Source organism: Macaca nemestrina, chromosome 5 (genome assembly GCF_043159975.1).
Source record: "Macaca nemestrina isolate mMacNem1 chromosome 5, mMacNem.hap1, whole genome shotgun sequence".
Lineage (NCBI taxonomy): Eukaryota > Metazoa > Chordata > Mammalia > Primates > Cercopithecidae > Macaca > Macaca nemestrina.
This window is the reverse complement of record NC_092129.1, coordinates 9,859,879-9,886,931: the sequence shown is the minus strand read 5'-3', so window position 1 is coordinate 9,886,931 and position 27,053 is coordinate 9,859,879. Positions and strand designations below refer to the sequence as shown.

Genomic DNA, 27,053 nt, shown 5'->3' with positions numbered 1-27,053 from the left:
GCAAAATATGAAAAGAACTGACCTCCACGAAGACTTTATGTATAGAATGATACATGTACCATCTCATACCCTAGTCTGTATATTGGATGATCATATGTCATGTACTGCAAAGGGGTTATCCCAAGGGAACAGGGAGTCCCACAACCACCATTGGAAAGTGGAGCCCTCGCTTGTCAGTTACCTTTCAGCAGAAGGTCATCTGTGCTTGGCTAAAAGAATAATGAATAACTTATCTCATTTTAATTGAATTAACTCTATTAAAAAGATGAGTGACTTAAAAATAATCCTTCAAAGAAACTATTAATTAAAGACAGAACTAATAATCCAAACATGAGGAGAATGAGAAAACGGCAACACTGACCATGTTGGTACATATGTGAACATCAATGTGATTATAAAATAGGCTCCGAGATAGAAGCTAACGAGAGTAGGGAGCCATTATATTTAGCAAGACATTTAAAAACTAAGCAAGTAATAAACAAAATGAGTGTCTCGGTTGAGCAAATATTAAAGAAAATCCAGTTTGTTCTTGACAAAATAAAATCTATGACATCTGAAAGTTTCTTTTTGCATAATATAGGGAAACATTATAATTGGATATACAGTTTTTTAAAAGGCTGAAATAGTACATGCTAAACAATCTTGTGACAAACCAAACTCTATTTTCTTATGAGTGGGTCCTTACGGAGATACATACTAAAACGTGGTTGAAGCTATGAAGAAACAGGGACGTAACCGAACCTGCCATGTGGAAGACTGACTACAAGTTGAATGACAGTACAGTTGTTTCTAGCCTGTCTCAGCGTCTGGTTACTAGCTCATTTTTTTTAAACGGCAAAATACACAAATATGTAACTTTTGCACTTGTTGTTATTAAACATTAAAGAAAAGAGGCGCCAGGAAATATACATTTTCAATAGCAACTGGTATTTTAAAAAATAAAAGCAAATTTCTGTGAGTATTATATTTAAGTAACCAGTGATGAGGTGGCCACATTCACAAAAAATATATAAAAGGATTCCAAAAAAACTTTGCAAAGCAACATCTTTCAATCCATTCATCCCCTGCCTCACTCCCTATTAAAACCAAGGAGTTGAACTCAGCAGTGCATAAGATTCTGAGGATGGCATTGGCATATTGAATTTAAAAATAAAAGTCTAAAAGGTATTTAAAACACAATTAATATATAGTAGAATCCATATAATACATTTTAACAACACAGAGCTTGACCACTCAAAATTCTTTTCAAGGAGGTTGTTAGTTATCTCACGGCAAAGAATCACAAAAATTAAAGTTAATTTATGCCCATTCTTTACAAGTGACCCAACTTTGATAACTTTTTCTATATCTATAAGGGGCTGTCAACAGTGTACTATATAGAAAATATTTTTGAAAATAATATATTTAACCTGTCCCTGAAAGAAAAGGTGACGTTTTCAACATGACTGAGAACAAGAAATGCCAAAGGATCCTAAACATATGAAGAGATGCTCAACTTTGTTTAAAATTAAAAAGAAAAATACAGCCAACTACATAGAATACCGTTTCTCAAATATGTAATTAGAAACAGAGCAAAAGCCTTTCAGCTCCCCTTCTGGGGAGGAAGTGGAGAGCCTGATGCTGCACTTTGCAATTGACATTGCTGGTGGGTATGGAAAGCGCACCACTACTGGGAGGGGAATTTGGAAACAGTAAAATAAATACACATTTTCCCTTTGGTGCAGTAACCCCTCTTCTAGGGAGCAGATCTCAGTAATACTCTGACAACGATATGAAAATGTGGGTGCACACAAGTCTATTAGTTGTAGCAATAGTTAGAGTAAAAAAATGAAAACTTAGCATTTGCCAATAATGAAAAAAGTAAGCTATACCTACACAAAGGAATTTGATAATGGTATATATTTTTAAATGGAAGAAAATATCTATAACAGACTAGGGAGTGATCTTTAAAATATAATACATATATACCTTAGAGCAAAAAAAGCAAGGTGAAGAAAAATGTGCATAATCTACGTTTTACTTAAGAAGATGACACATCTATATCATTATTGATATCGTCTATAGTATGTTTACTTATTTTTAAAGTAGGTGATTGTTTTTAATAAAGGTTTACCTTTGGGAGAGAAAAGGAATATTATTTACCTTTATTTATTTATTTATTTATTTATTTATTATTTACCTTTGGGAGAGAAAGATAATGTAGATTAAAGGGTATATTTCTTTGAATATAGCATGTTTTGTAGCTTTAGCTTTGGAATAATGGAAATATTTCACATATTATGAAAACAAAATAAATTTAAAAGCAATGAAAGGCCAGGCGCAGTGGTTCACGCCTGTAATCCCAGTACTTTGGGAGGCTGAGGCAGGTGGATCACCTGAGGTCAGGAATTAGAGACCGGCCTGGCTAACATGGCAAAACCCCATCGCTACTAAAAATACAAAAATTAGCAGGGCATGGTGGCATGCACCTGCAGTCTCGGCTACTTGGGAGGCTGAGACAGGAGAATCACTTGAACCCAGGAGGCCAAGGTTGCCATGAGCTGAGATCATGCCACTGCACTCCAGCCTGGGCAACAGAGCAAGACCCCATCTCAAAAAAAAAAAATTAAAAATTAAAAAAAATAAAAGCAATGAGAAATATGTATTCAATTGATGACATAATTATACATTAACTTATATGAGTTTATATCCCTATAAGGATATACTCTAATGACAAAACAACCTGCAAAAATCTTAACACTGTTTTCAGTAATCATACTTAGATGATGGTGTTAATATTGTAATACTGATACTATTGTGGGTGCATTCCAAAATAAGGCAAATGAGTAATTTTGTTGGTATCACTCAGTAACAGAATTTTTGCCAAGGGTGAAAGAAACAACAGTTGTAACATTGGTGACTTGTCAATGAAAATTTGGTAACACTGGATTTGAATTGAAAATGTTAGTATAACTAATATTGCAGTTTGTACTTAAAAAACAAAACAAAACATGTCTCCTAGCTTGTTCCCCTAGGCCTAGAAACAGTAACCAACATGGTGACAACAAGCACTCCAAGCACCAAGACTTCTAAATACTATTTCCTACTAAAGGGAGCCAGAGCTCCTGAGAAAAATGGCTGATTACAGGTTATTGGGTGAGAATTACAAGAAAGGTCTAGAGTGTCTTGATACACTACAAATCCTGACTAACGAGTACAGGAAAGTTCACTGTAGTATTTTTCCTTACATTTGAATGTTTGAAATTCTCTAAAATAAAAAGATACACATTAAAAGAAAATGAGTTCAAAATGAACTGATAATTAAAAAGAGTATGAAGAGGAGACTTGAAAATGTGTGTTTAGAAATGTTTCCATTGTTTGTGGCTTTGTGAAGGAAGAAAGCTAACCAAAACAAAATTGTCACATTAAAAGCGTTACAGAGTTTTCAAGTCTGTAAATAATTAGTTCACTAGATTTTGAATGCTTTTGTTAAAAATAAAGGCACAATAACTTTCAATAGGTTTTCCTTAACAATATGTTAACATATATTATGCAAATCTTAATTTTAAAAATTATTGCATTATTGGTAGATATGCTTAAAAATGAGTATCATAATTTACAAAATCAACAAAGCAATTAATTTATTCCATTTGCATCTTTTTATCATTTTGAGGTATGTTTTTTAACTATAATTGACATCAAAACTAAGTCTTGAAATAAACTGAACTTAAAACCTCACCACTGAGTCAAGGTATTCCATAGTTTCAAATTAAGTTTTGAAGAATTAATGAAATATATTTAATCACATTGCAGTCATTTACACATAGAGAGAGATAGGAACTTTTACTTCACTCCAGGTACATAAATTACCTCAAAGTAGATCAATGACCTAAATATTAGAGGTAAACTATTGGAAGAAAATATGGAAGCAAATCGTCATGATCTTAGATATGACAATGAAGTCTTATGTTTGACACCAAAAGTACTAGCAACAACAAAAACAGATAAATTACATTTCATGAAAACTAGAAACTTTTGTTTATCAAAGGACATTATGAAGAAAGTGAAAAGACAACCTACAGAATGGGAGAAATACGTGCATATCCTGTATCTGATAAGGATCCAGTATTCAGAATATATAAAGAACTCTTACAACTCAACAACAAAAACATAACTCAATTTAAAAATGAGCAGAGAAAGGACTTGAACAGACATTCCCATAAAGAAGATATATGAATAGTAAACAACCACATGATAAGATAATCAACATCAGAGTCATGAGAGAAATGAAAATCAAATCCACAATAAGACACCACTTCACCCTTACTAGGATGACTAGTTAGAAACAGTAACACGTGATGGCAAGGATGTGGAGAAATAGAAACCTGCGACATTGCTACTCTGCTGGTGGCAATATGAAACGGTATGGCAGTTGTGGAACACAGTGACCAGTTCTCCTAAAGGTTAAACTTCGAATTCTGCTTCCTGGTATATATCCAAGATAAACGAAAGCAAATGTGCATACAGAAACTTATATATGTTTATTAATAACAGCCAAAAAGATGGAAACAACACAAATGCCCATCAGCAGATGAATGGACGCACAAATTGCGGAGTATCCACACGGTGGAATATTATTCAGCCATAAAGAGGAAAGAAATACTCATACATTTTACAACTTGAATAAACCTCAAACACGTTATGCTAAGTGAAATAAGGCAGACATGAAAGGTCACCTATTGTATGATTTCTTTTACAGGAAATATCTACAATAGGCAAATCCATGGAGAAAGGAAGTGATTGGTGGTGGCCGGGGCTGGGGCAGGGGGTCAAGGGCAGTGATTACTTGGGTAGGAGGTGTTCAAAGACTTTTGAAGCTGGATAGAGGTAGTGGTTGTGCAACATTGTGAATGCACTAAATGCCACTGAACTGTACACTTCAAAATGGTGAATTGGTGACATGAATTTCACTTCGATTAAAATGTATATATGTAATAACAGTATAGTACAAGTAAAGGGTTCTTTGTAATATTAAAAGATAAAATATTAAGCAGTTCAGGTTGATCTCACTCTTCTTTCTTCTTCATATATGTTACTTTATATATATTGAGTATGTGTTCAACATTTTGAGTGACAGAGGCATACAATTTAAAAATTTGGTAAGACTACTCTAGTTCCAGGTAACAAATCTAGAACATGGGGAGTGACTCTAACCCACAGAAAAACTTAGTATACCTTGGCTGAATAATATTGAAAACTTATTCTCAACGCCTTTATGCAAATTATGCATTTTCCAGTTCAACACAATTCCTTTATTCCCCAGAACTTTTATCTTTTGTGATCCAAACATTAATGTTTCATATCCAGCAATGATCAAATTTAAATTTTCAACTCTTCTGCTAGGGTTTATATGTATCTAAGTCAGTTTTAAATCAACGGCTCTTCTTCTGTTCTTTATTGGTATTAGAAATGGAGAGAAAACATGCTAGACTTACCCACACAAGGCAGGGAGTAGCCCAGTTGAGGGTCATGAACAAACTGCCGATCATTGAGTCTTGTCACACAGTATAAGTGGAAACAGTCTAAGCAAATCACGTGGCGGGAGTTGCACTGGAAAACCAGGACGGGGCTCCTGCAGAGAGAAAGGAAGATGTTTCCTCTGGTACCTGTCAGTGTGGAAAGGCAGCATGTGGTTTAGGCCAATTTCTGTAATCCTGGAGGGTTGTGTAGAGCGTGCTCTGTGCAAAGACGGGAGCTGCTAAGCATTAAGCTCATGTATAACAACACTACAGCTTAAAAATTGGAGGCACTCAATGAACTACACAGAACATTGATTCTCCTAATTTTATTTTTTTTTATGTTAACACGGTTATCAATCTTTTTTTTTTTTTTTTTTTTTTGAGAAGGAGTCTCGCTCTGTCGCCCAGGCTGGAGTGCAGTGGCCGGATCTCAGCTCACTGCAAGCTCCGCCTCCCGGGTTCACGCCATTCTCCCGCCTCAGCCTCCCGAGTAGCTGGGACTACAGGCGCCGCCACCTCGCCCGGCTAGTTTTTTTTTTTTGTATTTTTTAGTAGAGACGGGGTTTCACCGGGTTAGCCAGGATGGTCTCAATCTCCTGACCTCGTGATCCCCCTGTCTCGGCCTCCCAAAGTGCTGGGATTACAGGATTGAGCCACCGCGCCCGGCCACGTTTATCAATCTTTTGATTAAACCTGAGCTAAAATATAATCTCTTTCTGGAAGTCTTCCCTGACTCAGAATTCCCAATTAACCTATCAAATCATCCCATCTGTTTGTATATATTTCTATTGATCCATGATTACATCATAATATTCATATCTTTTCCTTTCTCATAGACTATGATCTCCTTGAAAGTAGGTCGTATGTTTATTTTGATATTCCCATAGTACCAGGCATTGTAATATTTTAAATGAATGTTTTAAAAATTGAAATCTTTAAAACATTTTAAATATTTTTTTTCTACAAAGTATTTTAAGGGAATCAAAAAATTTAGGATGTATATAGTGATTTATTAGTAACCCCATAGCCATAATTAGAGAAAATTCAACAGTGAAATAACAGATTTTCAAAATTCTGCTATCCCACTTATTTTAAAGTAATATGTAATACAAAACAAAGAAAATAAAATTCCTTGGTAACTTAATTATAACCATATTATAATAATAGGACCTGAATTTCTCCACAATCAAAAGAAAAATTACTATTGCATCAAAGTAAAAATGTTGAACATTTTCTCACATTTTACTGGCAAATAAAAAAGTAGAATTTAGGGATAAAAGCTTATCCAACAGGGATTCTTCTACTGCAAGATTTTGTCCATTGTGCCATCTCGAAACCATCCAAATATTCAGTTTCTTAAAGGATGGTTATGGGATTACTAATAAATCAATATATGCAAGTCCTAAATTTTTTTATTCCCTCAAAATACTTCGTAGAAAAAAATCTTAAAAACCATGTATTTTTACCGGAAAATGAACCACACAAGTTTATGTCAAACAGGAGACAAGCTCAATATATGAATCTGAAATCAGCCCCAAGGTGATTTTAATAGCAAGAAAGTTATTGGAGTCTATTTAGATAATCCGATTTCCTATGTAATTATAACAAAATACAAAATAAACATGTTCATTCTATACCCAATCCTTAACACCTATAGGAGCTCTTCAAAAGCCCTTTTTCTAGAGAAAGTAATAATAATAATATAAAAGATAATTTCTTAACACCTAAAAGATTTTCAAAATTCTTCTCTCACTTACTTCAAAGCAATATGTAATACAAACAAAGAAAATAAAATTCCTTGGTATTTTAATGCCATGGGTGTGTAAGTAATCTGTCAACTTAATCCGAGCAAGGGCGCACCTAAAGGTATGGCTTCTCCTTTCCCCTCTTGGAACCTGTCCAAGTCCTTCATAATGCTTTCCTATTTCTAACCAAAGAGTTACTCGCATACAATGCTCAAGCACACACATACTTTTTTCACTTTGTGTCCCTGTGAAGCTGCTGTATTTTGCCTTTTTCTCTCATAGCTGTTATGTGAAAAATATTCTCCATCTTGCTTTCAGCAACATGGTAGACTAAAACGTTTATAGACCTCCCAATCTGCTACTAACGCATGGAGAAAATATTAGAACATTTATGAAAATGTGCCTGTATATAACAAAGTTATAAAGAAAGCTTAGAAATGACCCTGTAGAGGAAACATAAAGAAAACGTATAGAGCCTAAATGGTCAGCCCATGAACCCCTGCCACAGTGGCCCAGAAAGTCACGGCTGCATGGTCTGCGGCCATCGGTGTAGCTTCTGCAGGCTTTTCCACTCCTGTTAGCAGAGTTCTCTCTCGCATGGATGGACAACAACACACATTTACCGTTTTCTCCCTCAGTTTGAATATGATCCCAAATGACTCGTACCACCTAGACAATACATGGAACATCAATTGTCCTACTCTATTAATGACATCCTGCTGTTCGGAGAAGATTAACAAGAAACAAGCACTACATTGGCGGCTGTGGTGTGAAATCAACCCTGTGCAGCGACAGGAGCCATTAGGGACATTAGGGAAAGTTTAGAGGTCCAAGTCTTGGGGCCTGGAAGTACACACCTTCCAATGTAAATAGTCCATCTTACCCATCCCGCAACTGGGAGTGAAGCACAGACAGCTGCAGACGCAGTGGGTCCAACTGTATCTTCCTAGCGACACAGGAAGAGTCCTGCTGAAAACTAAGCCACGGCTGCACAAGGCCAACTCAACCTCCTTGAACTGAGAATGTCTACCTTGAATAAAAAATAGGAGAAGTGAGCACCAGGTAACAGTGGGTTACCAGATAGTGAGCAGTGAAGGGACTAGGGTCTGACACATAGAGGCATGGTCAGCACTGGGAGTGAGGACAGAGGCTCATGTAACTCCCTTGAAGAAATGCCACTGCCCAGACGCAGGTGTGGAATGCAACCTGGGAAGCTGGAATGTCGTGTGTGTTTCTGCATGTCCTCTTCAGAACAGAAAGAAATGTACAAGTTACAGGGCGTCAAAAATGATAAATGAGTCACTCAGGAATTCTGATTGTCTATTACTATCTATAAACAGTCAACTTGGATATACACCTATATACAGATATAGATAAATGATAGATACAGATATCAATAGATGAACATATGTGCTGAAATATACAGATGAAGATATAGAAAAATATACACATTGTTTTATACACACACATACACAGATAATGTTATAAAGGTAGTGTATATGTGCATTTCACATAGAATTATCAGTCACCTGGAATTCTTGATATAGTTATGAGCTAAGATTGCTCATCTCTTATTAAGATATTCCTTGTAGTTGTGCAAAGTTAGGTGAGGAATAAACATGACACCAATAAAAAGGTTATTAGATTAATCAGTTGAGAAAAGGAGTAAAAATCGTTTCATGGCTAGAAGGTCTACATCATTAACTTCCTAAATGCTAAATCAAAGAGGAGGGGAAAGCTAGTGTTTACGGGCACCTACTTCGGGTTAGGTGGCTTGCTAGGAACTTCACAGACTTCCTTCATTTTATCCTCCTAAAACAAACTGCCCTTCCTCTACTGTCCATCCTGTTCTCTCCGCACATCCATCCCTTCCAGCTGGGAAGGTCCCTGCGTAGCCTAGAATTCTTCTAGCTCCTGTACACCTAGATGTGTGCTCTTTGCCATCTATTCTCACGGTAATACTCACCTTCATATTCAAAGCCAAATCCCAAAGTTCTAGGTCCAATTCAAGACTAAAGATCTCCAAGAAACTTTCTCTGGAGCCTAACACCTCACTGCTTCTTCCCTTTTTCTTTACCTTTCTTCCATACTTAATTAAAAAGTTCATCCGTAATGTGCTTCAATACTGGCCTGACTTTTGTTTAAGGTGTTTCATATACTCCTACCTTAGCTATCAACATTAAATGAAAAGTCATGAAATGGTAGAGACCCTACTTGCTTAACCCTTTCATGACCCATGCCTCACCAAATACAGTGTTGAGCACCTGATAGTTTTGTAATCAAGAGTTATTGATTATTTTAGTGGACAAATGAATGGGTCACTGTTTTTGTAGTTTCTCATACTTTTATAATGTCTCTGCTCTCATTCACATGTTGTTCACTAAATTTCTTATTGAACATCTACTTTGACTAAAGTAGGCACTTAGTAAATACATGTGGACTATAGCACCCAGTGAATGGATAAATATCTTATACTTGGTTTACACAATCACAGGGCATGGTTGAGAGACACAAGATGCCCATGGAACAAGTATTACAAAGAAGTATCTGCAGTCCCCAAACTCTGGGAGCCTGAAAGTTAGGAAAAGAGAGAAGTATTGAGTCAGGATAGATCCATTAGGGAACCTGAATTGAATTTAAATAAATGGGAGGATTGATATTTGGTCACTGTAAAGAAATGTTGTTTCTAAGCAAGAAGGAATCACAGACATGCAAGTATGCTAGGAACAGAAGAGCAATCAGGTGGGCTGATCAAAACGATGTATCAGGAAAAGGGTGGGGGACAAGATGAAAAGGGTTGAGGACAGAGCAGATTCCGGCCAGGGATCGGGGTTGACTCTAGGAGACACATCTAGCATAAGGCCTCTAGATTGTGGGATTCACTGAAGGTTTCTGCTATGGTCTGAATGTTTGTGTCCCCTCAAAATTCATATGTTAAAATCCTTATCTCCAAAGTGATGGTATTAGAACATGGGGTCTTTAGAAAGTGAATGTTGTGAGAGAAGAGCCTTCATGAATAAAATTAGTGCCCTATTAAAGAGACCCTGGAAAGCTCCCACACACGTTCTACCATGTGAGGACACAGTGAGAAGCCACCAACTATGAACAGGGAAGGGGTGCTCTCACCAGACACTGGATCTGCCAGTGCTTTGATCTAGGACTTCTCAGCCTCCGGAATGGTGAGAAATGAATTCCTGTTGTTTATAAGCCACCCGTTTATGGGATTTTGTTATAGCAGCCAGAATGGACTAAGAGAGTTTTCAAACATGGAAGGGGAATGACGTTTTAGTAAGTTTAGCTCTGACAAAAGTATGGAGGGAAAGAAGCTGGAAGTAGTGAGAACTACTTGAGGTCATTTTGGTAATTTAGACATGAGTTACTAAGAACTGGACTATGATGTGCAAATGGCTCTGGGAGTGGAAATGAGAAGAAGAATGGGTGACATTTCAGAGCAGGACCCACTAGGACTTATCCTCTCATGGGTCTTTTGTTCCTCCTGACATTCCTGTGTGCCCTTTGCTCTAATTATCTACATATAAATGTTAATTGATCAATCCAGAGATCATTTTACCCCAATGGGCCAGGTTAAAGAGCAGTAAATTAAAGGTTAAGTAAAGTTCTCAATCACATATAAAAAGACTTATAAATGCTTTTCTTGATATTGCCAAAGAGTTATTTATAACCAATGATTTCTCTGTTTTGATAAAAAGTGACCCTTTTTTGCAGAATATTTAAGCATAATTGAAGGAGTTTTAGTTACGAATAATGTGGCAAGTCATTCACATACATTAAAAAAGTAGAATATGGTTACACAGTGTTCCAAATATTTAAATTCTTATAAAGTTAGTATTCTAGCATCTACAAAAATAGCATGTGAGTTTTTATGTTTATCTAGTAAAATGTGCAATTTAATCTGCTATCTACCTTGTTTGTTCTCTCTCATTTGCCCTCCTTCACACACTCTGGCAAAATCTGTCTGTTTCTCTTTCTCTCCATTTGCCTGATTCTTTCCCATGTGTACATCTTCATTTATACTCATTAACAGAGAGGCTGTGGATGAATTGTGACATATATTGAAAGCAATGTGCCAGATATTTCAAGCTATGTAAAGACGAGGAAGCAAATGTAAGCTCTCAAGGACATATAAATCCAGTAGAGTGGGCAGGAGAGGGAAACAAATAATTATAATACAGGGCAGAATATTTTAAGTGATGTTAGAGAGCTAGGATATATTGCCATGCTCACGCTCTGGGGTAAGCAGCCTTCAAGATGTTCTCCAGTGAGCCCCACCTCCTCTGTAGTTCCTCTCCACATTGAGTGGATTGACCCACGTGCAATAGGAAAAGTGCAGAAATGACCATGTGTGACTTTCAATAGTAGGTCAGAAAAGACACCGCAGCCTCTGTCTGTGCTCTTACAGATCACTAGCTCTGAGGAAAGTGAGCAGCCATGTTGGGAGGACACTCAAGCAGTACTATGGTGAAATCCATGTAGGAAGAAACTGGGGCCTCCTAACAACAGCCAGTATCTACTTGGCAGCAAGTTGGCAAGCCCTAGGATGACTGAAGCCCTGGCTGACATTTTGACTATAACTGCATGAGATACCCTGAGCAAGAACTATCCAGCTAACCTGCTCCCAAATTCCTGACCTGCTGAAACTGTGAAAGGCAACGTTTATTATTTTCTTCAGCCACTAAGTTATGGGGTACTTTGTGATTCAGCAATATCTAACTAATTCAGGTTCAGAGGAGGAAGAGGTCATATATAGGTTGAAGACCAGAAAAGAATTAATGAATGTAGTGGCATTCGAAAAAAGGGTCAGGATTCCAGTGCATAAAGATGTAGAAAACACCTGAGGTCAAGAGAAAAGAATGGAGTTGTGAAAGCACAGAGCAGAGAAAGAGAATGCTGAGTTATCTAGAGTGGCTGGTTTCTTCATTCTCCCCAGTGGAAAGGAAAGTTATTACATACATATGAAAAGCAGCAGTATCTGAAATGCAATGAAAAGCAGCACAAGTTAAAGTAAAAATATTACGTGGAACATCCTCGAGGAAATAAAAACAAAATTCCCTCACTTGAGGGAGAAAGTCCTGCAATTTAGCTAACACTTGACCCTTGAAAATTCACACATTGTTTCCACTGTTCTTAGTTTGTGCAACAGTAACAAGGAAGTTATGCCCCAGTTAGCAATCTTTCAAAGCTTTCTGAAAACTCCGCACATGGAGAACTATGACTCCTGGGCAATTAACACAGAATTTGATTAGATAAAAGTAATTAAAAGAGGAAAGCTACACCATTAAAAAACATGAATTTATCTTCTTAACAACTGCCACTTTAAGCCCCTTTTAGTTGGAGATGGCTTATAAACAATGAAGAAATAAATGACTGAAATCTCAGAGACCAAATGCATTTTAATTTCATCTATATTTGGCAAAATTACATACTAACTGCCAAAGTGCACTACTGACAAAGAAGTGACCAGCACAGTGCCTGCCCACAACCATGCCAGAGAGAGCATTTCAGCCCACGTGGGTCGTGGGAGTTCATTATTTGAGTTAGCCAAGTGAGCAATCCCTCACTGGAGAGGTGCCTGCTCCAAGATACTAATTGATAGACTCAACTTTTAGAAATTAAAATAAGCTTCAAGCAAGAGGTATTCAGGGACTGAACTCAGACAGGCACATTTCCCTAAGTAAACGCGTGGGAATATAAGGCAACAGAAAATGGATGGTGATTTGCTGGCCTAAAAAATAAATTAAAATTTTGTTGGCATATCAAAAAAAAAAAAATTAAAATAAGCTTCAACAGTTGAATGACCTTCAAAATTCCTTCCAGCAGCCAAGTCTAAAATCCTGAAAGAAGTTCATGTGTCCACTGGCCTGCTTGGAATCAGAATGCTATTAAGGCACTGGCAGATCCTGAATCAGCTCACGAACTACCCCTTCTGGTTTTTCTTGCCTCCTCTGCTCACGTTCTCCTTGTTTCATCCAGTCCACTCTGCTGTATGGAAGAGGGTTTACTTTGGTTCTGTAAGCTTCTTTGCAGAAGTCCCATGTTTCAGCATATACAACGTAGCCAAGGTAAAATTCATTTATGTCTATATTTTTGAATCACTTTTATTCAACCATTCTGCCAACACAGTGGACCGGCCACTAGATGCCAGGCACTGTCATGTCACCTCCTATAAAAGTGAACAAGAATGTTGCATCTTTTCAGGAGGTCACAGTCTATAGAGTTGAAGACACATAATTAATCACTCATAGTGTGGTGGTAAGCACTACCATAAGGATGAATTTAGAGACTACTTAGCCTATCTCTGGGGTTGAAGGAAGGGCTCCCAAGATAGCTCATGGCTCAGTGCATCCAGTCTATATAATGAGAAGAGGCTGAACAAACTAAATGACTTTTCCTGTTTATAAAGGTTTTTTAAACAAAATACTACATAAAGTAATATTGTAAATATGTCACAAAGGATTCTGAAAATACAAATTCTCCATCTCCTTTCCTAAAAGAGTTCCCTTTTCCTCTTAAATTCTCATCCAGTAAGTTGACATCCCATCTGGGGTCTCACATATTGTTAAATTCAAGAGAGTTTCTAACCTCGGGGTTTGTTTCCAAGTTGGACTCTGCTGCTGTCTGCCCTCGGCACTCTGCGGACCCTCCTGTCAGGCACGTTGCCTTTCACTCCTGGGCGACAACTTGATTTTGTGCATCTTGTGGCATTGGCTTGTGGCTACCTAGAACTTTTTTATTCAAAAGTTCCCTATCAAATTAATTATATTTCCACTGATAGGTTAACTCATTTTACTTACTATCATGAAAGGAAATAGAAAAGTTTCAAATAACGGCCACTTTTTCTGTTTCAGACATATTCTCTTCAATATATACCTGCTGAGGTTGAGAGCCTGCAACACAGGCGCTATAAAAATAATTGAGTAAAGAGTTAGGAGTGGCCACAGTGCAGTGTCCTCTGGAGCAATGGATTAGGTCTCACGAGTGTTGGCAGAGTCTGAATTCTCATGAGTGTCTCTCTGGCCAAGACCTAAATCAGCACCCAGGCTGTCTCCATCCCCTTTTCTCTCCCTCAACCCCCTGCCTGATCGCAGCAGCCCACCCCAGCAACACTGTTCTAAAGAGGTTTCCATCCTGACAGTTCTTGACTCCAAAATATGAACCAGTTTTTCAGTGCCTATGTATTAAGGCCTCAGGCTTTTTCTTCTGTCTTTTGGAGCCTCCATAAGCTGGATTTGCCCTGCGAAATGTCTTTCCATCTTTCCCATTCACGAATCCCTCTGTTTCTCTCAAGTCTGTCTCTTTGCTGCTTTTTTCCTTATGCTGCTATCCCTACAGGCAAGACTCCTCCTCTTAGTCCTTATTTCCCCCAAAACTTCAAGGTTCAGCTGAGGCACAACCTCTCCCATATGCTTTTTCAATAAAACTCCAGATAACACTGACGTGCTATTCACTGTCTAATTTCTTGTAATGTTTATATTTAGAAAGTATTGCTTTTATATTTAACTTAGTAGCTTATTACATGTCATTTGTATTATTGTTTTCTTTCTTTCTTTCTTGTTTTGTTTTTTTGTTTTTTGAGACAGGGTCTCGCTCTGTAGCTCAGGCTGGAGTGCAATGGTGTGATCTAGGCTCACTGCAGCCTCTGCCTCACAGCTTCAAGCAATTCTCATGCCTCAGTCTCCCAAGTAGCTGGGACTACAGGCACATGCTACCATGCCCGGCTAACCTTTCTATTTTTGGTACAGATGGTAGAGATGTTGGCCGGGCTAGTCTTGAACTCCTGACCTCAAGTGATCCGCCCACCTCAGCCTCCCAGAGTGCTGGGATTACAGGCATGAGCCACCAAGCCCCGCCTCATTCGTATTGTTTTCTACCTGCTTTATGAACCTGCACCAGGTCTCTCCAACCCAAATTCAACACATGCTAATTGGGAGGCTACTATGCACGGGTTCCTGTGCTAGACCTGAGAGGAGGGTTCCTGTGCTAGACCTGAGAGGAGGATGCAGCTGTTGCTCTCAGGAAGTCTGTCTGATGATGAGAAAACTCAGTCAGGGACACCTTGGGAAAACTAATAAGAGGCAACTCAGTCCAATGTCGGTCAGGCACAGGATATTTCCGGAAAGAAGGAAAATATAAACTAAGGCTGAGAAAGCAAGAATGAGTTAGCCGGACCAAGAAACTACAGGGAAGTGGGAAAACTGTGTGAAACACTTCAGATGGAGTAAAATTAGGTAAGATTAGGGAACCATGCTGTGTACAGTATTTTCATACTATCTTCTCAGGCTTTATTAAAGTCCCAAATTCCAGAAATTAAAAATTAGATTAAAATATAATGATAATGCTTCTACAAGTCACATACATAAGTCTGCGTTTTAGGTTTATATAATATCCCAAGTGTGATTGAACTGGGTTCTATTGTTTATGACATTTTGAGCCACTGACAATAAACTGGCTATGCAAAATAGAAATACAAAGCCACGGTTATAAGAGGGAATTAATGTATTATTAATTTTCTCCAGATGATTGCAATCCTGGAAGATATCCATTTGGCTTTAGTCTAATTTATGTATTGTATTTCTAAATATAATTACTGTTGACAGGTTGAACCCACACATAACCCATTAACTTTCCAAAGTGCTAAACTGAAAACATTACAATGTAACAACAGATATTAGAAATAAAAAAATAACTTCTGTTCTTTTTTAAAAGTAAGTTAAAAGCAAGATGTCAGTCCTATTATGTAGTAATTTGTTAGAATGATTTGGTTTACCTAGCTTTCTTGCTGAGGCATTTATACTAGAAAACAGACACTGACATGTAATTGTAAATAGTGGATAAATCATAATGAAAAAATTGTTGCATGTAAAAAGAAAAGAAACTAAAAATTCAAAAGGGTATTTGGCCCATGGGAGAAAAACGCAACTCATAAAAATTTGTCACAATACTTTCCTATACCTCAATTAGTAGAATTATTTTTTTCAAGGATGCTCAAAATTATGTTTATAATAGTCCAAGTTCTTCAGACTCTAATTTCCGGTCACATTCTATTCAGACTGTCAATATGTATAGCTAAAAAAAGCTGAAGCCAGATTTAACATAAAATAGTTTCTGGGTCATATCATTTGCATAGAGCTGTTATGTGGCACTACTATTTAGCTGCTGGAGATGCCATCTGTAATACATACTAACTCATGCACATATCTTGTCTTTGTTTTTTCCTCTGTGCAAAACAGCTAGAAGCAGATAATGCCCAAATCCACTGCAAAAGCATTCTGCTAAATTGAGAAAGATATGAAGACAGATCTTGTTTGGATAAGAACCCCACTGTGAAATAAATTGTTCTGGTGTATCCCCAAATCTCATGACAGGAAGAATTAATGTGCTAAGAATCAGTCCAGTGGCCATAAATGTTAGAAGCTATTTAACATAAGAAATTATTTCAGACACAGAGTGGTGTTAAAAAGATACATCTTTTGCTGCTGACTCACCAAAACCCTCCACAAACAATTGTGTACTGGTTTTTCATTCATTCTTAAAATGAATGAATGTAATAGTATGCTGGGTCTTTTCTTTCTCTTTCTTTTCTTTCCTTCCTCCCTTCCCTTCCCTTCCCTTCCCTTCCCTTTCCTTCCTTTCCTTTCCTCTCTCTCTCCCTCACTCTCTCGCTCTCTTTCTTTCTTTCTTGACAGAGTCTCACTCTGTAACCCAGGCTAGAGTGCAGTGGCACCATCTTGGCTATGCAACCTCCAGCTCACTGCAACCTCTGCCTCCTGGGTTCAAGTGATTCTTGTGCCTCAGCCCCCTGCATAACTGGGACTATAGGCGCACATCACCACATCTGGCTAATTTTTATATTTGTAGTAGACGAGGTTTTGCCATGTTGGCCAAGCTGGTCTCAAGCTCCTGACCTTAAGTGATCCGCCTGCCTCAGCCTCCCAAACTGCTGCGATTTAAAGGCAAGAGCTACTGTGCCTAGTGGGTCTTTTATTTCTTTTGTTAGAGAAATATTTAAAAATCAGGTTGTCTGAAGTAGAGTGGTTTGAAATGAAGAGCCTGCCTAAAAGATTGTAGACATCTTAAAACAGTTCAATAATGAAAATGTCTCAACATGAGAAGGTACTGTGAAATTTCTAAGGTATCATTAGATGAATTCAGCATTAAAATATTGACATAATATATTTGTGGCATACAGTAGATAAAATTATTTTCTCAATTTAGTTGTTTTTGCTTGTTCTACATGTGTCCAGAAAAGCACTGTATACTATCCCAAAGTATTTTCCAAAATATAATAAAAATCAATATGGCATAACAGTGCAAATCAAAATGAATTCAGAGCCAGGCACAGTGGCTCACGCCTGTAATCCTAGCACTTTTGGAGGCCAAGGTGGGTGGATCACGAGGTCAGGAGATCAAGACCATTCTGGCTAACATGGTGAAACCCTGTCTCTACTAAAACTACAAAAAATTAGCTGAGGGTGTGGTGGCACGCACCTGTAGTCCCAGATACTGGGGAGGCTAAGGCAGGAGAATCGCTTGAACTCAGGAGGTGGAGCTTGCAGTGAGCCGAGATTGCACCACTGCACTTCAGCCTGGGTGACAGAGGGAGACTCCTTCTCAAAACAAACAAACAACCAAACCAACCAAACAAAAAAATGAATTCAGGTGCAAACCCAAGATAAAGGAATTCATGCAAAGACGTGACTGTCCGCCCAGCACATGGGATGCAGTTGGTGGTTGAGGGAGGTTTGTAAAGAGCCCTAGGAGGGTGGTGTGAGCTGGCTGCAGCATCAGCTGGCCTCAGAATCCCATTTCTGTGAAATGAGGACCTGTGACTTGAGCAGGTTAGATCTCTAGAGACCTTCTGGATATAGAGGTATTGTCATCTTCAGTTTACATGATCACAACATTTCTTCTTTATTGAAAGTTTATAGGACTTAATCCTCACTGGAAAGCACATGCAAAGCCTATTCATATTTTAGATTTCAGCTTTCTTGTATTAATGTGTATGCTGCAAGCAAGGGTGAGAAACCGGAGATTTCTAGAGATTTTACTCCCTGGAAGACTTATGAGAGGGAGATCTTGATGCAGAGTATTCCAGGAAAATCAGAAAAGATGTTTTGGTGTTAAAAACAAAAGAGGCAACAAAATATTAATATATAGCCTTTAGTTTTAAAGCTCCTTTGTTCTTTTTTCAACAAAGTCAGCTGATCACCGGGGCCAGACACGCCTACATGGAAGAAGAGCCTGTGCAGACAGAGGGCTGCACGGCCTCCGTGGGTCAGGCGCCCCTCCACTGTGCTCGGGGCTCCCCCATACACTGCCCTCGCCCTTTTCACTACAGGTCCCCCGTGTACTCACCCACTGGCTTGAATGTCTATGTTCTCACCAGACTAGAAGCCAGAAATCTGGGATTTGGCCCTCAGACTGCTTTTGCCAATAAAGTTTTATTGGAAGCCAGTCATTTTACATATTACCCGTGGCATGGCTGCTTTTGTGCCACAATAGCAGCAATGACTAGCTGTGACAGGTTCTAGATGGGCCACCAAGCCTAAGCTACTTCCTATTTGGCCCTTATCAGGACATGTTTGCTTATTCCTGCTTGAGGCTACTGACTTCATAAACACGGGGCTATCTTTCTGTATTCCCAATGCCTGGCCTGTGGCTGATGTTTGGTCAATGTTTATGTTCGCAGTGACTGACTCAAGGAATGAATGACTATCAAAGAATAGGGACAAAAGCAAGGCAAACAACAATTTTTGCAGTGTCCAGAGGTCTGCAGTAGATGACTGGTTTTGAGCTAAGCCATTCAACGGCTGTTAAAGGCTAAAAACACCATCTCCCGCCATCCTCCAGAGTTAGGCTTATTCGTTCGGAGAGCCGAGTCCAGTCTGGAGAGCACCCGATACTTGCGACTTCTACATAATGGAAAGGCAAAGGGACAAGGACTTTGAAGAGGGCACACAGGACAAAGAACACATTGACTCCCTTATTGAACAAAAACGTACTGCGTGCCTACTATGGACCAGGCACTTAGCATTCAGGATGTCATTGTCTCTTCAGTGATAGCAAGGAAATGCCATGGGATCATGTGATACTGCTGGTGTGCTGCCCATGCTGCATGGCTGGGGAAGGCCTGGGGATGGGACATTTGCGTTGCCATCTCAATGACAAGCCATGCACAGGTCTGGTGCAAGAGGGTTTGCAGGGAAGAAGCAGGTGGAAAGGCACTTAGGTAGGAATGCTGGGCATTTGCGAAGAATTAATCAGGGGGTTAGTGTTTTGGGGACACAGTGACCAAGGAGGCAGCAGAGCAAGATGAGGTCTGAGGAGGTGAAGGAAGCCACACAGAGCCTTTAAGACATACTCAGGAATTCAGCGCTTCAACAATGGTAAGTCAGGACAAAATTTTAAGTAGGGATGCAACACAATGTCATTTACGTTTTAAAAATCACTCTAACTTGATGTAACGAATGGACTGGAGCAGGGCCAAAAAGGAAGGGAGATGCACAGACATGGTGAAAGCCATCCTGGAAAAAAAAGAGTGCCTTGGATCAAGCAGTGGAGAGGGAGAGGCAAGGACAGGTAGATAATATGTTTGGGGCGATCGAGCATTTGAGGTCTCCTGTCGAGCTTTGCTTTCCTACTACAATTTGCAGATTTCTCCCTTTTTAGGAAATCTTCAAATCATGCCCCAACATCCCTGGGATCATGGTTCTAAAAGTCACACCTTTCATATTACTTTAAATGGAAATGAAGCCTTTCTGGTTCTAAGCAAATTTAAAATCTTTGCTTAGAGCCCAAATTCAACGATAATGAGCCTGGTCACAAAATACTACGTTAACACAGCTTTAAAACTATAGCTTCCTTTAAAAAAAAAAAATCCACTGGACTGACTGATCCCCTCTACCATGCCCAGGGCTGGGCACAGAGCAGTGGGCATAGGATGCATGGGCTCTGCTCCTACTGATGACCTGTTGTGGGCAGTGTCTGGCCCATGAAGCCCCGTGAGGCTGTGTGGGACCATAGCTGGTGTCTTCAACAGGGGAGTGACAGCATTGGGGGAGAAAAATGGGAGGTGTCAGATATTTAGGAAGTAAAATTGTCAAGATTCAGAGACTCATTAACCTGAGACAGAAAGGCGACTCCTTTCATTATGAATGCTTCTAATGTGCCATGTTTCCTGCTAAGTGCTTTCTCGGCATCACTATTTTAATCTACGGAATGATCACTGCTTCTGGAGGGCAGGGCCCGCTCCTGCGTTTTCTCTGCAATCTCATTGCCTAATGCTGGGCCGGTACCTAGGAGGGCTCCAAAAATAGTGGTTTAATGAATGCATGCATGGCTCCCCCATCCCTCCTATGACAACAACAGTGAAATCTCTACCACAGAGAAGGACACGGGAAGAATTGGAGGCCACACCCATTGTCCACAGCCCACCGGTGACGGAGCAGGCCCCAGAGCCAGCGCTGCGTGGGCCCCACTCACATTCCTCAATTCTGCATGCCGGACCCGGCCTCTGCGGATGCTGCGGACATTTGCTGACACAGGACAACGACTGGAGGAGCAGCAGGACTAGAAACTGACTCTTCTAGTTCTCGGCTTGCTGAGTTTGAGATGCCTTTGCGATGTCCCAGCGAAGATGTGCAGGAGTCAGTTTAGTTCACGGTTCTTTCGGGAGAAAGGTGGGGCTCTAAAGGGCCTGAGGACCCATCCATGGAGAGATGGCAATTACAGCCATAGGAAACACTGCGATTATCATGTGACTGGTTTGATTATGGGGCTTTTAACTTATTCAGCTATAAACATCGAACAGTGTCACGGTTTCTAATACCTGCCTCTGTGCATCTGTCAAACACGGTGGGCAACAACCTAGAGCCCACGACGTTCAGCCACTTTTACCTGTGGCTGCTTTTCAGTGATGAAAATAATCGAATGGGCCCGTTTTAACCTTCCATCTCATACCGCACGGGAAGCTCTTTCTTCCCCACAGTCAAGACCAGGACCAGCTCCAGCTGCTCCAGATGTGTAGCGCAGGGAAGGCCTGTGCAACTGCACGTGTCCAGGACTGGGCACCCCAGGTTTTGGGTGGACAATGGGCTGTGGTGAAGGGACCCCTCTTTTTCTTCCCTCCCACCGGAATCTGCATACAAGGAGGTATTTCTGGTTTTCATTCATTCATTCAACTAATGGTTGTGCTGAGGGTTAAACAACAGGCAAGGCAGAGAAAGTTTCTGCTCAAATGGAACTTGCAGATTCACAAGGAAGGTGACATACACAAACAAGGAATTCGTGCTAAATGAAGTGTTACCGAGAGTTGCAGAAATGGGAAGGAGTAGAGAAGACCAAGGAACTGGCTGACCTAAGCTAGTGTCAATCTCAGTGAAGGCTCATTGGAGGAAGAGTCATTCTCCCAACAGCAACCAGAAGATGCTTTCAAAATCAAAGTTACAGCCTCTCACTCCTCTGCTCAGTCTCTGCAATGGCTCCCCCTGGTCATTCAGAAAAAGGCCCAAGTCCTAATGATGGCTTTAATCCATCCTCTAAGCCTGCCACACTGCCCCTTCTCTGTTCCTCAGCTCCTTCTCTTCTCCCACTTGCTGTGATCCAGGCTCAGTGAACTCTGTGACCCTCCCCACACATGCCCCACATATGCCCCATGCCTGGCTCCCAGCCTTTGCATCAGCTCCTCCTTCTGTGCGAGTGTGCATCCCCGATGGTCACGTGGCTCACACTCTGCCCTCCTGCAGCTCTTCCTTCCAATGTCTCCTTTGCAAAGAACCCCTCTAACCACCACCTCCTCATGTAACACAGTGGTGACCCCACCCTATATTCCCAATTCCCATGGCCTGTTTTAGTCTTTGTCTCCACAACATCGATCACTTCCTATAGTAGATTTGCCTTGTTATTCCCAATGCCTCAACCCTCCCTGTTCTCCAGCCATTGACCTGACTTTGTCCTTCCTCAGTTAGAAGCTGCATATATTTCCCCATCCAGTTGATGGTGAGCTGAGCCACGTGGCTTTGTAGGGTGGCCGAATATGTCACCCCAAAATAGGCCATTTTGGCATATAATTACTTTAAGCTAAAGGCCCTTGGAAAAAACAGGTGATGTGAGAAGGGTGTTCTGATTTCCCCTTTTCTATCTGAAAACAGGAGATGAAAACTCTCATGTGAAAGACACCTTCCCTGCAGGAGAAAAACCGCTCTTCAATAGGGACTCATAGCAGAATGAATTCTGTACAAACAGCCCTCGTTAGGGTATGCCTTATCTTCCCTTGGCCTCCACACACTTCTGTTACTTTTCCACAATTGCCTCCCCTGGTTCAACCCAACACAAAAGAATGTTGGGTCTGCCATTTCTTTGGGTCTTCATTTTCTAATGAGGGTTCCTATGTCACATAACACTTTTATGAAACTTGCATGCTTTCCTCCTGTTCATCTGTTTCCTGTCTATTTCATGCTCAAGCCCAGTTGGGACTCGGGGTAGAGGAAAAGCTTTGCCTCCCTTGCAGCTTCCTTTGCCAATAGGATTGTAGTGGATGTGACATAATCCAGCACATGGCATGTGCTTGTTTGGTGAGGCCTACCCTTCTGAATTCCTGCCTTTCATCATGAGAAGAACTGTCCTTGGGTAGCCACTGGTTCAAGGATGATGGGCTCATTGAGCAGACTGGAACCATCTACATCCACTGCCCGAAGCTGGGCCAAGCTCAGCCCAGCCCCAGCTAAACTCAGGTGCAGCAGAGAGGTGTGAGAAGGCTGGACATAGTGTCAGGTGCCAGTGAGCTGCCGGGTTGCTTAGTACTCAGCCCTAGCTGACCAGTGACCTTCTGTACAGTTACCGATTTATTAGATGCACGACCTATTGTCTGTCTCTTATCACAAGAATGGAAGCTGCATTAGAGCAGAGAGCTTCTCCGCACTGCTGCCTCCTAAGTTTTTGGCATGTGGCAGGTCGGCAACACAGATGCATTTCATAAAGGAAGCAAAAACCTCAAGTCAGAACCCCCACCAAAGTGAGAAGCAGGAGTTTGTCAGGTTCTGTTTTGCTAAAAGGAATGAATGAAGATGGATCCAAAAAAGGAGGTGGTGTTGCAGATGTGCAGAGGTCAGAAGTGGGCCTGCTGGCATCAGATGCATGGGGGGTGGCACAGCCTCCAGGTGACCCGCAGCTGCCACAGCAGGAGGACACTGATGGTAACCATAGCAAGTGCATGGATGCCTCAGGGACAGGCTTCAATGTCAGTGAAGTCATTATTGGCTGAGCAGCACAAGGGCTCCTTAATAATCATGAATAATGATGAGCGCAGAGTATCTACCCGTCTCCCAGGACACTGAGCCACCTGAATGCAGCCTCAAAACCCAAGAGGAGAGAGGACAATGGGGCCTGAATGAATTTGGGGTAATGCAGCAGCAGAACTTGATCTATGAGGCTCTGGTGATGAGCAACACGGACGCTGATAGGCAGGTACTCAGAGGCTGCCATCTGTTTTTTAGGTTTCAGAACAGAATCTTTGGGGCAGCTCCACTAACATGCCTCGATGTAGGAGGAAGGCCAGGCTGGTGGTCTTCAGCTCTGGATCCTGCAAGGACATCTGAAATCTGCCTCTGCCGTCTGCCTCTGAACTCTCCGTCCCCTTCCTTCCCCTCCACTGGTAATGTTGGACAGGTGCCAGTGAGAAGGAGAAGGAGAAGATAACTTGGAAGGATTGAAGCAAATTGTGGTGTATCGAAGAGATCTGGAGACAAGGTTGACAATTCATAGAAAATAACTCATATATCTATTTTAATAACACTTAGCTATAAAATAATTGGCAAACTCTGTTGCACCTACACATTGTCCCAACAATGTGTTTTAGAGTTTTGCAACAATAATAACCACAAAACACTGATAAAGTTTCAAACATCTTCCAGCACTTGGAAACAAATTCTAGATTCTATTTTCCCGAGCAATTGCTGTCTCTGAGCTGTGCTATGGCAGAAGGGCCTAATCCAGTACTCAACTTTCCAAGCCTGACATTTTCCACATATGTAAATAGGTCTTTGTGAATTTCTATTAACACTTTTATAGGTAAGAAAGTTGGACTATTAACTGAGACTAAATAACTTGCCAAAGGTGATGGAGTGGTTTGGCATCATTCAGGCTATGAGTTTCAATTCACAAGTCATGAGAATCTAGGTTATCGTATGGCCGCTAAACCACATTTCCACTTTGCCTCCTACTACAAAAGAATGCAAATTGAAAAAATTTAACAGTGGGAGGCTTCTGAATACAGTCATGAATTTTCTGCCTGGGCTACTGAAGAAACAATGTGTCTCAATTCACAGCTGGTATGTTAAAAATCATCTTCCCCAAGTCAATAAATCCCCTCTGTCGCCTCAACTTGAAACTGCCTGTTCTTCCCTCTTCGTGTTTACTCGATGCTTATTTCCATATCGTGTCACAGAAGCAGTGCCTTTTCCAATATCCACCCTTGTAGACCCTATACCCTCATCACAACTGGAAGCATTCTTCTGGATAAGCATCTGAGTATGCCATCGAGGTCCCGCTAGGGAGCCCTCCTTCTGTGACCTTCCTGAGTACACACACACACACGCATGTACACACGCATGTACACACAGAGCTCCCTGTTTGTGCTTTCATCTTCTGATGACCAGATCCTGTCTTTACTATTTCCTGTTGCTCTAGTGAGTCTCTTCCAGGGCTCCAGTGCAGGCCCTCCGATGGCCATCACTAGGCTCGGCTCCTTTCTGTGCGTCGGTTTGCACTCTTCTGACTTCATGTGCTTCACAATGGGGCAAGGATTCTATTTGCTACAACACAGGAGGATTATCATTTGATGTGCCTGAAGGATCTTTACTGCAGGAGAAACAGCTGTTGATGAAGAGCCGGGGGGTGGGGTTATGGTGTCCATCTCAGCTCCACCTGGAACAGATGCTGTCCCTCCTATTTGCCTCATGGGTCCACCTGGGCTGGAACACGCTGAATGCAGCAAGTCCACGTGCACCTGTGCTGCTCCTGCCTGTCGGCAGCTCTGCTTAGCCAGCTTAGTGAAGAGAAAGGCTCTGCTCCTCACTAGGGTTGATGAGTTCTTCTCCACAGAGCAGCCTACTCCCTGGCATAGGCCGTCTGGGATGAACTATTCCCCAGAAGCAGATCAGAAAAGAAATTCCATCGCAAACACTGGAGATTCATTTTCTGTCCACTTCAAAATCAAGGCCTCTGATGATCAACGTGATTGGTCATCCAAGCGACCATGCCGGTGCCAACCCTACAACACAGTTGCTCACATGTAACCAGGGGCAGGTGTTGTGAGTCCTACAACACAGTTGCTCACACGTGACCAGGGGCAGGTGTTGTGAGCCCTACAACAGTTGCTCACACATGACCAGGGAAAGCTAGACACCACAGTAGTGAAGCAGCCTGCCCATCTGCAGCAGAGGGTCCCAGGGAGGCTGCTCCTGCTGGAACTGACAGGCTCTGATATCGCACACAGGAACAGCACCATAGTTGCGGCTTCCCTTACATGGGACAGAGCCAGCGCATGACATTTTGATCGAAAGCTCCCGCCTCATTTATCCTTCCCCAACTCATACTGAACTCTGGATGGACAGGTTCCCTCCTTAGCAGCAAAGCTTCCCCAGTCAGACTTACCCAGTCTCTCTTGTTTCTTCAACAAGAGAGAGCTCAGACCCTATGTGGCTGTGAAGCACCTCACCAGGTCATCCCTCAAGGAGGCTGGAGGAGGAGAGAGGCGGCTCTCCACTGAGCTCTGATTCTGGAGGAGCGAGCAGGCTCTCCACCTCCACCCAGCTCTTATGCTGCAGGACAGAACACTCCAGTGCAGGATGCAAGACAAGACTCATCGCTAAGCTGTTGCCTAAATGTCAATTTAGCCTTTACTGAACATCCATCTGGTATTTGAATACGCATTGGGGATCGGGGGAATTTTGTTTAGAAATAGAAAACACAGACCCTTCTTCAAGAGGCCAAAATCCACTTGGAGAGATGTTTGATATTAAACTGTAAAGACAGTCATGCAGGATCAATTGAGAATATGTGAAATTTTTCGCGAATAGTGAGAAATCATCCGAACACTACCTCCATGAAAACCCACCTAATTCCCACTGTAAGCTCCATCTGAACCCAATGAGGATGGTAGTTACCGATTTCCAAAAAGGTTGTCTTCATTCCTTTGATTTGCGCTATAAGTGTTAAACTTTAAAAATAGTCTAATTTAAAAAAATGATTTCATGTTTTTCTCGGTACAATTTTGTGAGGTTTATGTTTAATTAGCCAACTGTTACACTGAGGATATGAGAACAAGCAATGTTCTGTTGTTGTAAATCCTTCACTTACTAAACCATACGGAGATTTCAGTAAAGAGAGGTGGAGGTAACAGTCACACGTGTGCACACACACAAGAATACGCACCCATATGCACATGTACAAACACATACGCACACACATACACACATAAACATGTTTATACACAGATGCACACATGCATACAAATACATATATACACAAAGATACACACATGCACACATACACATGCATATACACAAAAACAGGCATACACACACAGAACTACATGGACACACGCACCTGCATATGCACATAAACAGACACATATACACATACATATACATATTAGTTTGCTAGGGCTGCCATGACAAAGTACCACAAACCAGGTGACTAAGAAAACACAAATTGATTTTCTCACAGCTGTGGAGGTAGAAAGTCAAAAACCAAAGGCCACGCTTCATCTGAAACCTTGGGGAGGAGCCTTTCT

General features: G+C 40.9%; 1 protein-coding gene across 12 annotated transcripts in view; it reads right to left on the bottom strand.

The window, feature by feature from the left end:
* The window catches only part of PRKN (parkin RBR E3 ubiquitin protein ligase), a 1,377,649-nt gene that overhangs the window by 436,581 nt on the left and 914,015 nt on the right, over positions 1–27,053 (bottom strand). For all 12 annotated transcript variants that reach the window (XM_071095931.1, XM_011750983.3, XM_011750978.3 and 9 more), the window contains one exon: positions 5,475–5,611. In XM_071095931.1, the coding sequence (XP_070952032.1) occupies positions 5,475–5,611 (137 nt within the window). The remainder of the gene's footprint in view (positions 1–5,474; positions 5,612–27,053) is intronic.